This window comes from Heliangelus exortis, chromosome 21, assembly GCF_036169615.1.
Source record: "Heliangelus exortis chromosome 21, bHelExo1.hap1, whole genome shotgun sequence".
NCBI lineage: Eukaryota > Metazoa > Chordata > Aves > Apodiformes > Trochilidae > Heliangelus > Heliangelus exortis.
The window spans coordinates 3,299,510-3,312,859 of record NC_092442.1 but is presented as its reverse complement, the minus strand read 5'-3'; the positions used below and the strand labels follow the sequence as shown (position 1 = coordinate 3,312,859).

The following is a 13,350-nucleotide window of genomic DNA, read 5'->3' as shown; positions in this document are numbered from 1 at the left end:
GAGTCAAAAAACCAGTGTGTGAGCCCTGGCAGCAAACCCCCAGAGACCCCTCACCAAACCTGTGCTCCAGTTCCCTGCATGAAATGGGAAACTTGGGCTCTCTCCAGTTCTGCCCCAGCCTCATCACAGGGCTCCAGGCAATCTGAAATCCCCCCAAAAATCAGCACCCTCCTTGGAAAACGTGGGGACAGAGATTGCCATCCAAGATGCTGGGCTGTTCTGAAGCTAAGTTAAACACTCAGGCTGTCCATGCTCAAGAGAGTTGCTGGGATGGCTCAGGAGACCCAAGTTTGATTCTTGGCTCAGCTCCCAGCCAAGTGCTGTCCTCTGTAAAACAGGGTGAATGACTTTAGTAAGCTAAATACATTAGCTCTGGGCTTACTGCAAAATACTTTTTCCATGACATCAACAACTCCCTGCTTTGAATTCCCTTTGTAAAGCTCTTTGAGCCCTGCTGATAAAAGAACAAAGCTCTCTCCAAGAGGAAGAAGCCTCTGTGGATGTTCTAGCATCTCAGGTGAGCTCTGTCATTTGCAACATGAAGCAACACCACCTCTTTATGCTGTAAACACAACCCAGTTGTCTAGACTTCCATCATTAGAATAAACTCCAACAGCTGCAGCAAGTTTCTGCTTTGGGGAAAGTAACTACTTAGGACCTGGGAGCACAAAACTCTGCCAGAGCCATTTCTTGGCAGTCCCAGGGCTTAAGGAAAAGAGTTTTCAGCTCAGAGCCAGCAGAACAAGTCAAAAGCACCAAGAGCAAGCAGGGCTCTCACAAGAACAAGTCAGCTCCAGAAGAGCCTCTGGGATGTCATGGCTGGCAGGAAGGAGATGGCAAAGGTGCCCCCCTCCTGACTGTGGTGTATGTTTTATAAGCATGCTTCAACATTTTCAGAACAAATAAGGACAAGTTAAGCTTATGTAAGCACCAGAGCCATTGCCTCCCAGCAGCAGGAGCTGCTATTTCAGGAAGCTGTCTGTTCTTTTCAAGTTCCTGGTCATCTCATTTGCCTCTTAGTTTTGCACAGATAATTCAGTGATATCCAAGACTGCAGTTATCTCACTTGGCTTTTTTGCTTTTTTTCCCAGTTCCACCGTGTCTCAAACCACTGCCTCAAACCATCCCAGGCTCCCTGCTCCTCACCATCTCATCTGTAGGGATGCAATGCCACCACTGGAGCAAGCCAGGATGAGAAGGCAGATGCCAGGAGATTGCATCCTCCACCCTCTCTCACACCAGCAATCCTGCACTCCAAGACCTACCAGCCCCATAGCTGCAAAGAAAAGTCAATAAAAGTGAAGCTTTCACAAGGAAGCTGTCACCTGAAGAACCCTGATCCTTGTATTACAAGTTCCCATCAGCACAGTTGAAGAGTTGGCTCTCCCAGGTTATTTAAGACTTCTTCCTGGGTCAAAGAAAGGTGCAATATTTTGTATTATCATTTTACTCCTCTTAAAAGAGCTGTTTGTGAGGGATGGTGGCAGGAATGGGCAATGGCTGCAAATGCAGAGCTTTCAGATAGAGGTAGGAGCTTAATAAATCTCCACAGCATCATGAACTGCTGCTCTCAGTTGAGGTTCTGGTGGCTAAGCACTGACACATCAACACCTACCTACTCAGATCCCCACTTCCAAAATCCTGGCTGACCTGGAATGGCCCAGCCAAACAAGTCTCAGATGAAAAGGGACAAGACTGAGCTGCAGGACAAAGTCTGAGCACTGCAAATGCCCTCCCTATCCTCTAACCAAAGGCATCTGTGGACATCAGGGACAGCAAGGGCCATCATTTCTGTCCAAGCAAGCTCCACAATTTCAACCCCAAGCCTTTAACTTCCCTGCAGCCCCTTTTTCAGTCAAGCACCCAATCTCCACCTGGAGACTCAGAGCTAAGCTCTTCAACAAGTGATTGTAATGGTGGATTCCTCTCTTTGACAAAGAAATGGTTTCTACAGGTTCTGAATCTGCTCAGTTTCCAGCTTTTGATTTCTGCCACAAGGGATTTTTACCCTTTTCTCCAAAAGTCATGATACAAATATAGTCCTACTACATTATAGAGCCACTGCATGTTTTTCCAGCTAATCCTCAGCTAAGTGAGCATTTCTGCACCACCAGACACAGAACACCTTCTGCAGCTTTAAGAAGTTTGGCAGCACCACGTCAGCCCCTGGCTATGAATCAAAACTGTCAATGAATCAAAACATGGGATATAAACTCCTTGAAACCTCCTAATTACAACAGCATTTCAAGATAGGAAGCTGCCCCAGTTCCAAGGAGCCAGCACTGCAAGGGCAAGGAGGGAGCAGGAGGAAAGGAGACAAAACCCAAGACATAGATGTTCACCAACAGAGCACTCTGCACAAACCCTCTCAGGGTTTTTCAGGCCAAAAAGAGAAGCAGCACCTTATACACCACTGCCACTCAACAGCATGGGAGGCCTCCTGCCCACAGGGTACACCTTGGACAGCCCAAACAAACTGACAATATTCCCCAGGAATTTGTCCTTAAACACAGATGACCACAGAAATGTGAGACAGATTAGGGAGCAAAGCTCATTAAAGCACTGGATGGTTTGCAGAAGCTGCTAAACTTTCCCTGACATAAAGGCACTGTAAATGTTTGTGGTTTCTCAGTGAATCACCAAGCCCTGCAAATATTCAGCTGCTACAGAGAAATATGGAGATGAGCAGGTTGAAAGGAGTGGCATGTTTTAGGTAGCTGGAGAATAAAATCATACCCAACTCCACCCATTGGATTCCTGCTGTAACCAGTAAAAAGAAACTGTCTAATGAAACCCAGGATTACCTACTTCCTCAAGAATTATAAATAATCTCTCAATTCCTTGATTTAAACTTACTTAGACTTTGTCCCACCTGGACAAAAGAAAACAATAGGTAAAAGTTGTGTTCCCACATGATAAATTACAGGGTGGGCTAAATTACCATATAAGCAGCATTTAAAGGAGGAAATAAAGAATGAAAGCTACACTTATAAAGAGGTCAACACTACAGTTAGGTTGGAACACCAAGACTGGAATCTTTTATGTCATCAAGTTTAGTCAGCACATCATAACATTAATTGGGCTGTTTGGCTGCCCTCCTGGCAATCCATAAGAATATAATTACATGGCACTGGCTTCTTCAGTCTCCTGTCCTACAGACCCCCTCCTACATAACAGCTGCACCACAAAACTCTTCAGGTACAATCTGCCCTTGTCACTGACCCAGGAGCCATGGAATTTCTGTCACTCTTTTTTTCTGCACAAAAGATTTTCCAATATATTTGAAGGTATCCCTTAAAATAGAGAGTCTGGTCCAGAAGGCCTGCAATGCCCCAGGAGTCCAAAGTCCAGTGCACCCCAGCTCTTTGGCTCTGAAGTTCATTCCAATAGAGAACTTCCAAAACATTTTCTGAAATTAAGTCCATGTTGATGATACCTTTCAATTCAAAGCTTCTTTTTTTTAAAACCACACCTGTACAAGTGCACCCTCTAAAACTCAAGCTCTGTCTCTTGGATACACAGCCACCCCTGAGCTGTACAAAGCACATTTTTTACACCCTGTTAAAGTCCATCAGAACAGCACTGTTACCAGAATGCTGGAGTCCTGGTGGACCTGGTGCAAGCAGGCAGAACCCAAGTGCCAAGAACAGCCCCAGGCTCCAGCTCTGAGGCCAAGCACCACAGCAGCAAAAGCAGCACTCATTAGGTGTTATCTGCATGCTTAGCATGTTGAAGCTTGTTACCTCTGTCACTTGGCTGATGCTTTTTCTGATCAATTCCTCCCACTCCTCCTCCGTCATGAAGAGCTTCAGCTCATGAAGCAGCAGAACCTTCTGAAGCAGCAAACAGGCCTGGGCCTGAAAGAGAAAGGGGAGAAGAGACATGAAGCCCCACACTCTTTAGGGAAGGTGTCAGCAATTCCAACATCCTGCTGAAGCAAAGAGCCAAGCCCAGCATCCTGGGAATGCCAGGCTACAGGTGCTCCATGCCCTCACCAACACACACAAACATCCTCTAGACCCTGGCAGGGTCAGTCCTGAGGACACAGTGTGATGGGGTTTGGTTGAAGGCACACAGAGAAGGTGACTGGAAAGGGGAGGGATGGTGCTGCTTTTAGATTGAGAAGTTAATATCTAAAATATGCTTCAGTAGCTGCTCTGAGAGCATCACTTTCAGTCTCCAAGAGTCTTCAGGCAGCCCTTTGCGTGACTGTAGCCTTTACCACACCCTGATGCAGGCACAAAGAAACAAAAATAAAAGCTGGCAGGTTAGCAAATGCATCATTTCAAAGGAACCCTGGATGGAAACTGCTGTTCAGAGCAGGACTCAGCCTTGCCCTGGAGTCGAGCTGGCTCATTAAGTCTCTCTGTTAACATAGCAATGAAAAGAGTAACCACTAGAAAACCAACAGTCATCTGCAATCTTCTTTCAAGTCCTTTTCTATTCCAGAATTCCGTTTTTCAAGGCTTTCTTAGGAACCAGAACAACACAGCAAAGGACAAAAGCAAATGACAGAAATGCACAGAATACACTAATGAGGATCTGTGCATATAGTGTAGAGGATTTAAAGGGAAAATTTCTGTAGCAGCATGGAGTTTGTGAGCAAATTCTACCCACAGACAAAGAAAAAATGTTGCCCCTAGGTGCAATCCCACAGACCAAAACTGAATGCAGGTATAAATACCAAAAATCCCTGGGAATTACATCAAGGGTTAATCTTGTCCAAAGAAAGCAAGGTGCTGCCATTTTTTAACCACACTGAGCAGTTTGCAAAACTCTTTATATCAAAGACACCACTGAGATCAAAAGCCTAAGAGCCCTCCAGAAAAAAATGCAGCCTGGTGAAACCCAGCTTGGCCTTCAGATACCCCTTGGGGTCCAGAGGAAACAACCTGAAAAACATGCAGCAGGAGGCTAAAAATTGGCCATACAGAACCCACACATCTGGTGCATTTCTAGGCAATTGGTTACTGAAGAACTCAAGAAATCCCTGGATCTCCAGAGAGCAGCAAGACCATTCAAATAGAATACTTCAAGAGGTCTGTTTCCTGTACAACATATTCCAGGCTTCTGGGATGGACAGGACATGGAACATGGGTAATCCCAGCACTGGTATTTGTGTTACAACAGAGTAACACAGAATCCTAGAATCCTAGAATTGGCTGGGTTGGAAGGGACCTCAGAGCTCATCAAGTCCAACCCTTGATCCACTCCCCCCGTGGTTCCCAGCCCATGGCACTGAGTGCCACATCCAGGCTCTTTTGAAATATCTCCAGGGATGGAGAATCCACCCCTTCCCTGGGCAGCCCATTCCAAGGTCTGATCACCCTCTCCCTAAAGAAATTCTTTCTAATGTCCAACCTAAACCTCCCCTGGCACAACTTGAGACCTCTTGTGCCCTCTTGTCTTGCTGAGAGTTGCCTGGGAAAAGAGCCCAACCCCCCCCTGGCTCCAACCTCCTTTCAGGGAGTTGGAGAGAGTGATGAGGTCTCCCCTGAGCCTCCTCTTCTCCAGCCTCAACACCCCCAGCTCCCTCAGCCCTTCCTCACAGGACTTGTGCTGGATCCCTTCCCAGCCTCCTTGCTCTTCTCTGGACCTGCTCCAGCACCTCAATCTCCTTCCTGAGCTGAGGGGCCCAGAACTGGACACAGGACTCAAGCTGTGGCCTCCCCAGGGCTGAGCACAGGGGCAGAATCCCTTCCCTGGACCTGCTGGCCACGCTGTTCCTGAGCCAGCCCAGGATGCCATTGGCCTCCATCACACATCTGTCTCAGTTACCTGCAGGTTGCACCAGCACGGCCAAAGAAAATGATCCAACTGGAGCAAGCACTCCCTCACAAACAGAAATTCTCTTCTTTGCTTGAGGGAGAAAATGCAGCAGGGAAGCAGTGAGACTGTGTCAAAAGATTTATGCAGATTTGATGAGAGCACACTAATGTCATGTTTCAGGCAGACAGGCTTACATATTTCTTGTAATTATGGGGAGGCTGTGCCTTGCAGAACTAATAATGGCATGTCTGCATGCATGCACCAAATGGAGGGGAAAGTCACTTCAGTGCAATTACAAAGGGATTGTGACCCTTGGAGTAGATGAAAGGCCATAATTCATTCTGAAATGCTCAGGCAGGGTCATAAACCTCAGGGCACTGTCTCTTCTCTGACAGTTATAAAAGCATTCATCCTCCAAGTGGGTGCAAAGCACAGAGAAGGGCCCTGGTGAGCTATCCTGGTAGCACCTTGGCACTACAGGTTGACTCAAGAGGCAAATTGAGGAGCAGAGACAAGAGTGATGAGGAATATGGACAGGAATCAGACCAGTCAGCAGTGGGTGGGAGCACTGCAAGGCAGTGAGGAAAAGAACTGGAATTTTCAGAGAATTTTCAGGGTTGGAAGGGACCTTTAAGCTCATCCAGTTCCAACGCCCCTGCCATGGGCAGGACACCTCCCACAGATCAGGTTGCTCAGAGCCCTCTCCAGCCTGGCCTTAAAAACTTCCAGGGTTGGGGCTTCCACCACCTCTCTGGGAACCTGTGCCAGGGTCTCACCACCCCATGAGGAAGAACTTCTTCCTTACATCCAATCTAAATCTTGAATCCATTCCCCTGTGTCCTATCACTCCCTGCCATCCTAAAAAGTCCCTCCCCAGCTTTCAATCAAAGCCATCTAATGGAATGAGGCTCTTCTAACTGCAAACTTCTGCAAACACACACCACTACCATTTAGTGGTGCTCCTGGGACAAAACTGGTAATCCTAAAAGATCTTTTAGATATAGAAAAGAGTCACAAAACCCCACTTCTTACCTGTTCTGTGAAACAGAGATTCTAGTGTGTGTGTGTGTGCAAGGAAATGGAGGTGTGCAAAAGATGACATGAATGCAAGCATAGGTTTAAAAAAATACCTTTAAAACCATACATTTTAAAAGTCTGAGCTCCAACACACAAGCCCTCTCTTTGCTGACCAGTAGAAAAAAGAAACTTCCCCATACATCACATGTTTTAATTCCTGCTTCTTTCTTACAGCTCCCTCAGGAATAACTGGGACCTGTTTCTGGAGGAGGCACTGACCTTGCACAACCAACTCCTCTGCACCAAGACTTTGGAAGTGCAGGGCCACACACAGAACACCTTAGGAGGAGCCAAACTACTCCAGTTTGTTAAAATCTTTTGCATCACAGCACTATCAACCCTGATAATTTCTCACAGCCTATCATTTACCCATAACATGCTCGTGATGTCTTTTTTACATGCTACAGGGACCAGCTGCACATTTTGCCAGAAGCAATTCCAAGTTTGGAAAGCACTCCCACAAAAATTCAGCACAGACCTGGAGCTCAAAACTGACCCAGTTCTGCCCCTCTCCCTCCTGCCCTCCCCAGCATCATGGATTTTTAAAAAATGTTTCACAAGCATTTGGCAATATTGGAGGCTGCCAGAACAGTGCTGTTCCCAAGAATATCACACAAGATTCTCTGCATTTTCTCAGTGCCAAATCAAGCCTGCTGTGTTCATGACAGCCCTACAAGACAGCCAAATACCATCAACACTTTTTTTTGTCCACAAATGGACAAAAATAGCAGAAGACCCAAAAGTCTCAGCTACCAAACTCTGGGCTGGTTCAGAAGAGAAAATCATCATCCCCCTCACATATGCAGACTCTGAGATGAGAATGTGTGAGTAGAGCTACAAGCAGTTGACAGCCATATTAGAGATTTTCATTAAGGGTGAAGGAGAATGCTGCAGCCCATGCTGTGCCCTGGGAGCCACCCAGTACCCTCATCAAAATTTTTTCCCCTTAAATGTCAGTTTTTAAAAAGGAAAAGACCATAAAATAGTAAATAACTAAATAAAAGTGAAGCCTATTCAAGACAGTAGATACATACATACAGCCTCACATGGATCTATCACCAATATGACTAAAAGAGGCAGAAACACTCATTATCAGCCCACGTGGGAGAAGAAAACCAACAAGAACTGACTGCAGTGCTGACCCTGTGATTTTCTGCCAAGCTTTGAGTATTTCTTTCTTCCCTACAATGATTACACAAAATGCCATTCAGGACAAGTGGTCAAGATTTCTTTCTGAAGCAGTCAACATGCTCACTGCAGTAACCAAGATGTGCTGCTGATTCCCAGATGTGCTGCTGATTCCCAGATGTGCTTATTTAGATTCTAAAAAGAAGGGGAGAGCTGGCAAGGACAGTTCTTTGCAGTCAAGGACAAGAGATGCAGCCTACTTGAAACTGCAAGCACAAGATAACCCACTCTGCCCATTTTCTTACTGAAAGCAAAGATCTAGCATGAATGTAGGAGCTGTGTAGGGCTGAAGAGCAGCTCTCCCCAGTCAGCATCCAGAGGACTCACCATCCAAGTGAGCTGGATGGAGGGGAATAGATGAAATTGTCTGTCCACCCCTGCAGTTGTGAAAGAGAAAAGCCAAAACCAACCCAAAGATGCAAGGATGCAGAGATTCTGTCTGCAGTGCTGAAGAGGTGAAGGCATGACCTAAAGTCTGGGCTCTTTGGCAAAGAGAAGCACACTGTTAACAAGAAGATACTTGATTCTGCTGGGAAAATAACTTATTTTCTCAGCCCCAAGTGTTTCAGGAGGCTGACTGGAGCTGGCTTTGCAAGCAAGTGAAAAAAGATACCACACAGACACAGTCCTGTGAGAAAAAGACACTGAGATGAGCTGTCACCCTCTGCCACCATCAGCTTTGAAACTGAAGATGTGTCCACACTGCAACACCAGGTCAGAGTTTCAGCCCAGCCACACTGTCAGATGATCTCAAAGCAGTTTGCAGGCTACAGGTGATTAACCCTTCCAAATTCCTTTTGGCATTTCCAGCTTACAGGAGAAAAGTGGAATGTTTGACTGGTTGGCCTGAAACAGATGGCAGGACAGAAATGTCTTGGTAGGTCTGTCCCAGGACAGCATCTGAGCTCCCTCAGACCTCCCTGCACTTTACAACAGAAGCAGTGGGAAGTTTTCCTGCTTACCAAAGGCATCAAGATGGATTTTCCCTACCTCAGGCCCATCATTTTTGCATCATGGCCACAGTTTTATCAACATGAAGGATGTCATCAGCACAGCCACTGCTTCTTTTTCCCTTCCTATACACCAAACAAGAAAATGTTACCTGGAAAATCACAAGTTTGTGCAAGCCAAATTTATTCTTAGAACTCAAGAAGCACCAGAAGCTTTAGTGCTATCATCAGATCACTGCTCTTGGAAGTCAAGGAGACAAAAACTACACAGGTGATATCACACCACAGAGGTTACTGGTATTTCAGAGCCCTGATACTTCCCTTCTGGTATAAACCCTACAGCAAAGCTAGATCACAACCTGACCCACCAGCACGTCTGATTCAGTGCCAGCAGCACCTCTGATAATCCTCAGCTATTCTCCAGCCCTAGAGACAGGTCAAAAAATAATTGCACATCTAGAAATTCTCACCTACCAAGCCCTCTGAGACTGCAATCACATGAATCACACACTGCCTTTGTGACAAATGCTACCAGGAAAGGTGGGGGAAAAGAACATGTGCCAAGATGATCAGAAATACTAAATAAGCTTTCTTTAAATTCTAAATTGTCAAACTAGGAAATCATTTCCTCTGTCATCTACAGTCTGTTCCATGTTTAAACCCCCCCCCCAAGCCCAAACCCACAGCAAGCTCTGATTAGCAGGGCTATTGGTTATAGGAGAATAACCTAACCTGTCATTTATTGATACAGGGCAGGATATTCAGAGCATCACAGTCTTCCAATTACTGTCAAAGATTTAGTAAAAAGAAAAACAGACAAAACAGGCAAAGCCATGAAGCAAGTGCCAATCTATCCCCATTTCTGCTCCCACCATTAAACTACTCTATTTCTAAGTTTACCTTGGGTGTGGGATGGAGAGAAAGGCTCCAACAGAGCAGTCTGGAGGTTCAGTGCTTTCTTTTCACTTCTCTACCACATCTGTTTCATGCATTGGAGCATTTCTGAGCCTATAAGCTACAGGTTTGATTGGCAGGCAGAGTCCAAGTTAGGAACAAACAAGCAGCTTGATCAAAAGGACAAATTCAGAGAAAGAAAGGAGAACAAAGCCCAGAAGAAAGGTGCTCCTTGTTCTGTACAGCAAAGTCATAGCAGCACTTAGAAGCAGCAGCACTTCAATGCCTGCCATATACATTTGCAAGTCTCTTAACCTGCCCTGACACATTTTGATCAGAATTATAGAAGACTGAGCACTGCAACACTGGAGGCAAGACAATCATCTTGGCTAAGAATTGTCAGGACAATATTTAACACAGGATTTCTACTTGTGACTTTCTTAGAGTCTGCTGACCACAACGGGGCCAAGCTGCAAGTTCTCTGGGGGAGGTGAAAAGAGGAAAAATAAAAGACTCTTTCCTAAGTTGAGGACAAAGAAAATAATTGTCCTTTAAGACCCTTAACAGGTATCCTCACTGAACAAGCAGCAAACACCAATTCTTTAAACATACAAAACTCACTGGAAGGCTTCAGATGCAAAAAGTGAGAACCAGATGTGATCAAGACACATCTGCCAGATCAGTTCTCCTCCATTTATAAGCCTCAACTGCACTATTTCCCACGTTCCATACCTGGTGCACATTCAAGGGGAGGGGAGGATCAAGCAGAGCCCTGGCTATTTTGGAGAGTAAAAAATAGTTTCTAACTGCTTCAGCACAGCTGAAACAAGGTGCAGATGAGCACTGAAGCCAAGATTCTCATTTAACAGCTACCCAAAAGATTTTAGGGTGGGAAGTGTTGGGGCCTTCTGGGATAAAGGGGGCAGTCATGATAACATTTGCAGAACTGCCTGTGCCAGGATACCTGAGCATCTCCTTGATGATTCCTTAGTTTAAAAATGTGCTGCCACTGCTCCATGGCAGCATTATAAATATAATTATAAATTATACACCTACTTTTACCCCAATTTTACCCTATTGTCCCCTCTGATTAAGGGATCCAGGGAGTGCAGTTCCCATATCCTGCTCCTGGCTGCATCTCCAGGAGCTCAGAGCCCTGCTGTGCACCACACTGCAGCAGCCAGGCTGAGAAACTCTCCTGTGCTGAGCTGCTGTCTGCAGGGCACCCAGGGACATGGGCAGAACAGAGTTTTTTTGACAGCACTGGCACAGCTCCCTGCCCAGCTCACAGCAGGAAAGCTGTGGTACCCTTCACTAGACAGACTCCTGGTGACTGCAGGCAGACAGACAGACCTCCTGCTGGCCCAGGAAAAAAACAAAACCAAAAAAAACAAACCATGAAAATCTCTTCTGCATGATCAGCAGGAGCTAAATTCAATATTTCCTGCTACATTCCAGAGCCTTCAGGCTAATCAATTGGCTCTTTCAAGATGTTCCCTCAGCTGGTTCTGACATGGTCCAATATTGCTGTCTGAGGCTGGCAGAACAGCAGCCAGATGCAATTTACCCATCAGAGGTGTTGTCTTACCTGATGCCAGTTTCCAAACCTGTAAATGTGCCCCTCTTGCCTGGAGGAACAGACAAGGCACCAGAATGCAGGAGAAGTCAACCCCTGCCCATCAACCCCTACCCCCTGGTCCTTCCCTGAGCATTAACACTGTGCTCTGGGCCAAAGGGGAGTTTCCTCCCAGCCCTCCATCAGTCTGGCCTTGCCAAAAAAAAAACAACAAAAAACCAAACAACCCCAAAAAGCCACCAAATAGGAAATAGATGTGCTCATGAACAAAATTCTCCTTGCCAAAAAGTGATCAAAATCATTCAATTTTAGAGTTGAAATTAAGTTCCTGCAACAAACGGATGAGACAAACCCATCAACCCCTCCCCCCTGGTCCTTCCCTGAGCACTAACACTGTGCTCTGGGCCAAAGGGGAGTTTCCTCCCAGCCCTCCATCAGTCTGGCCTTGCCAAAAAAAAAAAAAAAACCCAAAAAACCAAACAACCCCAAAAAGCCACCAAATAGGAGATAGATGTGCTCAGGAACAAAATTCTCCTTGCCAAAAAGTGATCAAAATCAGTCTATTTTAGAGTTGAAATTAAGTTCCTGCAACAAACGGATGAGACAAATCTTGCAAGGCTTGTTAATTACAATGTGTAAACCATTTATGTGACACCTAAATTACATTTTACAGCCTTGGATGTGAAAGGCAATCTTCCTCAGTGGCTGCCCATCAAACATCCTAGGGCATCAAGTGCTTGCAATTGTCAGGAAGAGCCAATCTGCACTGCAACCCAGTTTTATGCAAAGATTGGACCCCTTCTTTCTTCTTTGTAAAATGCAGATTTCCACAGATACAGCAGGGATGCTTCCTACCTGGGAACCTTTAAAGAAGTCACAACAACTTGTCTATCACTGCAAATAATGGTCACATGAGACATTTTGCTCACCTGATCATCCTCATGATGAAGACAATTTATTTAGGTCTATTAACAATCCACTCTGTTGGGTTTGTGAGGGGTTTTGTATTAATTTTTCTTTCTGAAAAAAAAATACCAGCTCTCTAGATTCTAGAAACCTCTTGGTAAAACACCTGCAAGGAGGGGAAAACTGAATGCCTGGGGTTGTGGTGCTACACAAGAGATCTTGGCCCCCACTTTGGAAGCTCTGCTTTTGGATTTGAGGTTTTACAACCTTGGTTACTGAAAAAGTACAAAGCTCCCTGGAAGACAATGACAGAGACAAAACTGCAAGGAAATCTCCATCTTTCTAACCCCTCCTCCTGACTCCCCTCTCCTTTGTATTTTTATTATGTTTCATCAACCCCTTCACCCATGGTTCAGATGTCCTGCTTTAAAGCAGCAGGAGTGGGAAGTTAAAAAATCTATATAATTCTACTACTGCTCCCAAGGCTCAGATGGGCTGTGGACTTCACTCTGCTGCTACTATTTGTCTGTACTACAGGAAGTTTTAGCACATTAGCTGTGCTGCCACATCCTCCTCAACATGAAAACAGCCCTTGCAAGACACAAGCACTTAAACCATCACTTAAACCTGGCTGAAAATGGGGAATGAGTGTGCTTTTTCACTGCAACAGGACACTTGTGCCCAGTGTCAGTGGGCACACGTGCAGCTGCTTCCCCCAGCACTGTTCTGTTGGCAGCTGGGGAAAAAGAGGAGGGAAAAAAAACCCACAACACTAAAAAATCATGAAAAAACTTAAAAATAATGAAAATCAAAGCTCCCTCCTCCACTCACCACGATCTAACATGTAGTGGTGACAGAAGCTGTTCTGTTGGCAGTTGGGGAAAAAAAGGGGGGGAAAAAAAACCCACAACACTAAAAAATCATGGAAAAAACTTAAAAATAATGAAAATCAAAGCTCCCTCCTCCACTCACCACGATCTAACATGCAGT

General features: G+C 45.5%; 1 protein-coding gene across 2 annotated transcripts in view; it reads right to left on the bottom strand.

Moving 5' to 3' along the window:
* MYBBP1A (MYB binding protein 1a) overlaps positions 1-13,350 on the bottom strand; it is a 61,254-nt gene that overhangs the window by 11,570 nt on the left and 36,334 nt on the right. For both annotated transcript variants that reach the window (XM_071764844.1, XM_071764846.1), the window contains exon 24: positions 3,744-3,857. In XM_071764844.1, coding sequence (XP_071620945.1) covers positions 3,744-3,857 — 114 coding nt within the window. The remainder of the gene's footprint in view (positions 1-3,743; positions 3,858-13,350) is intronic.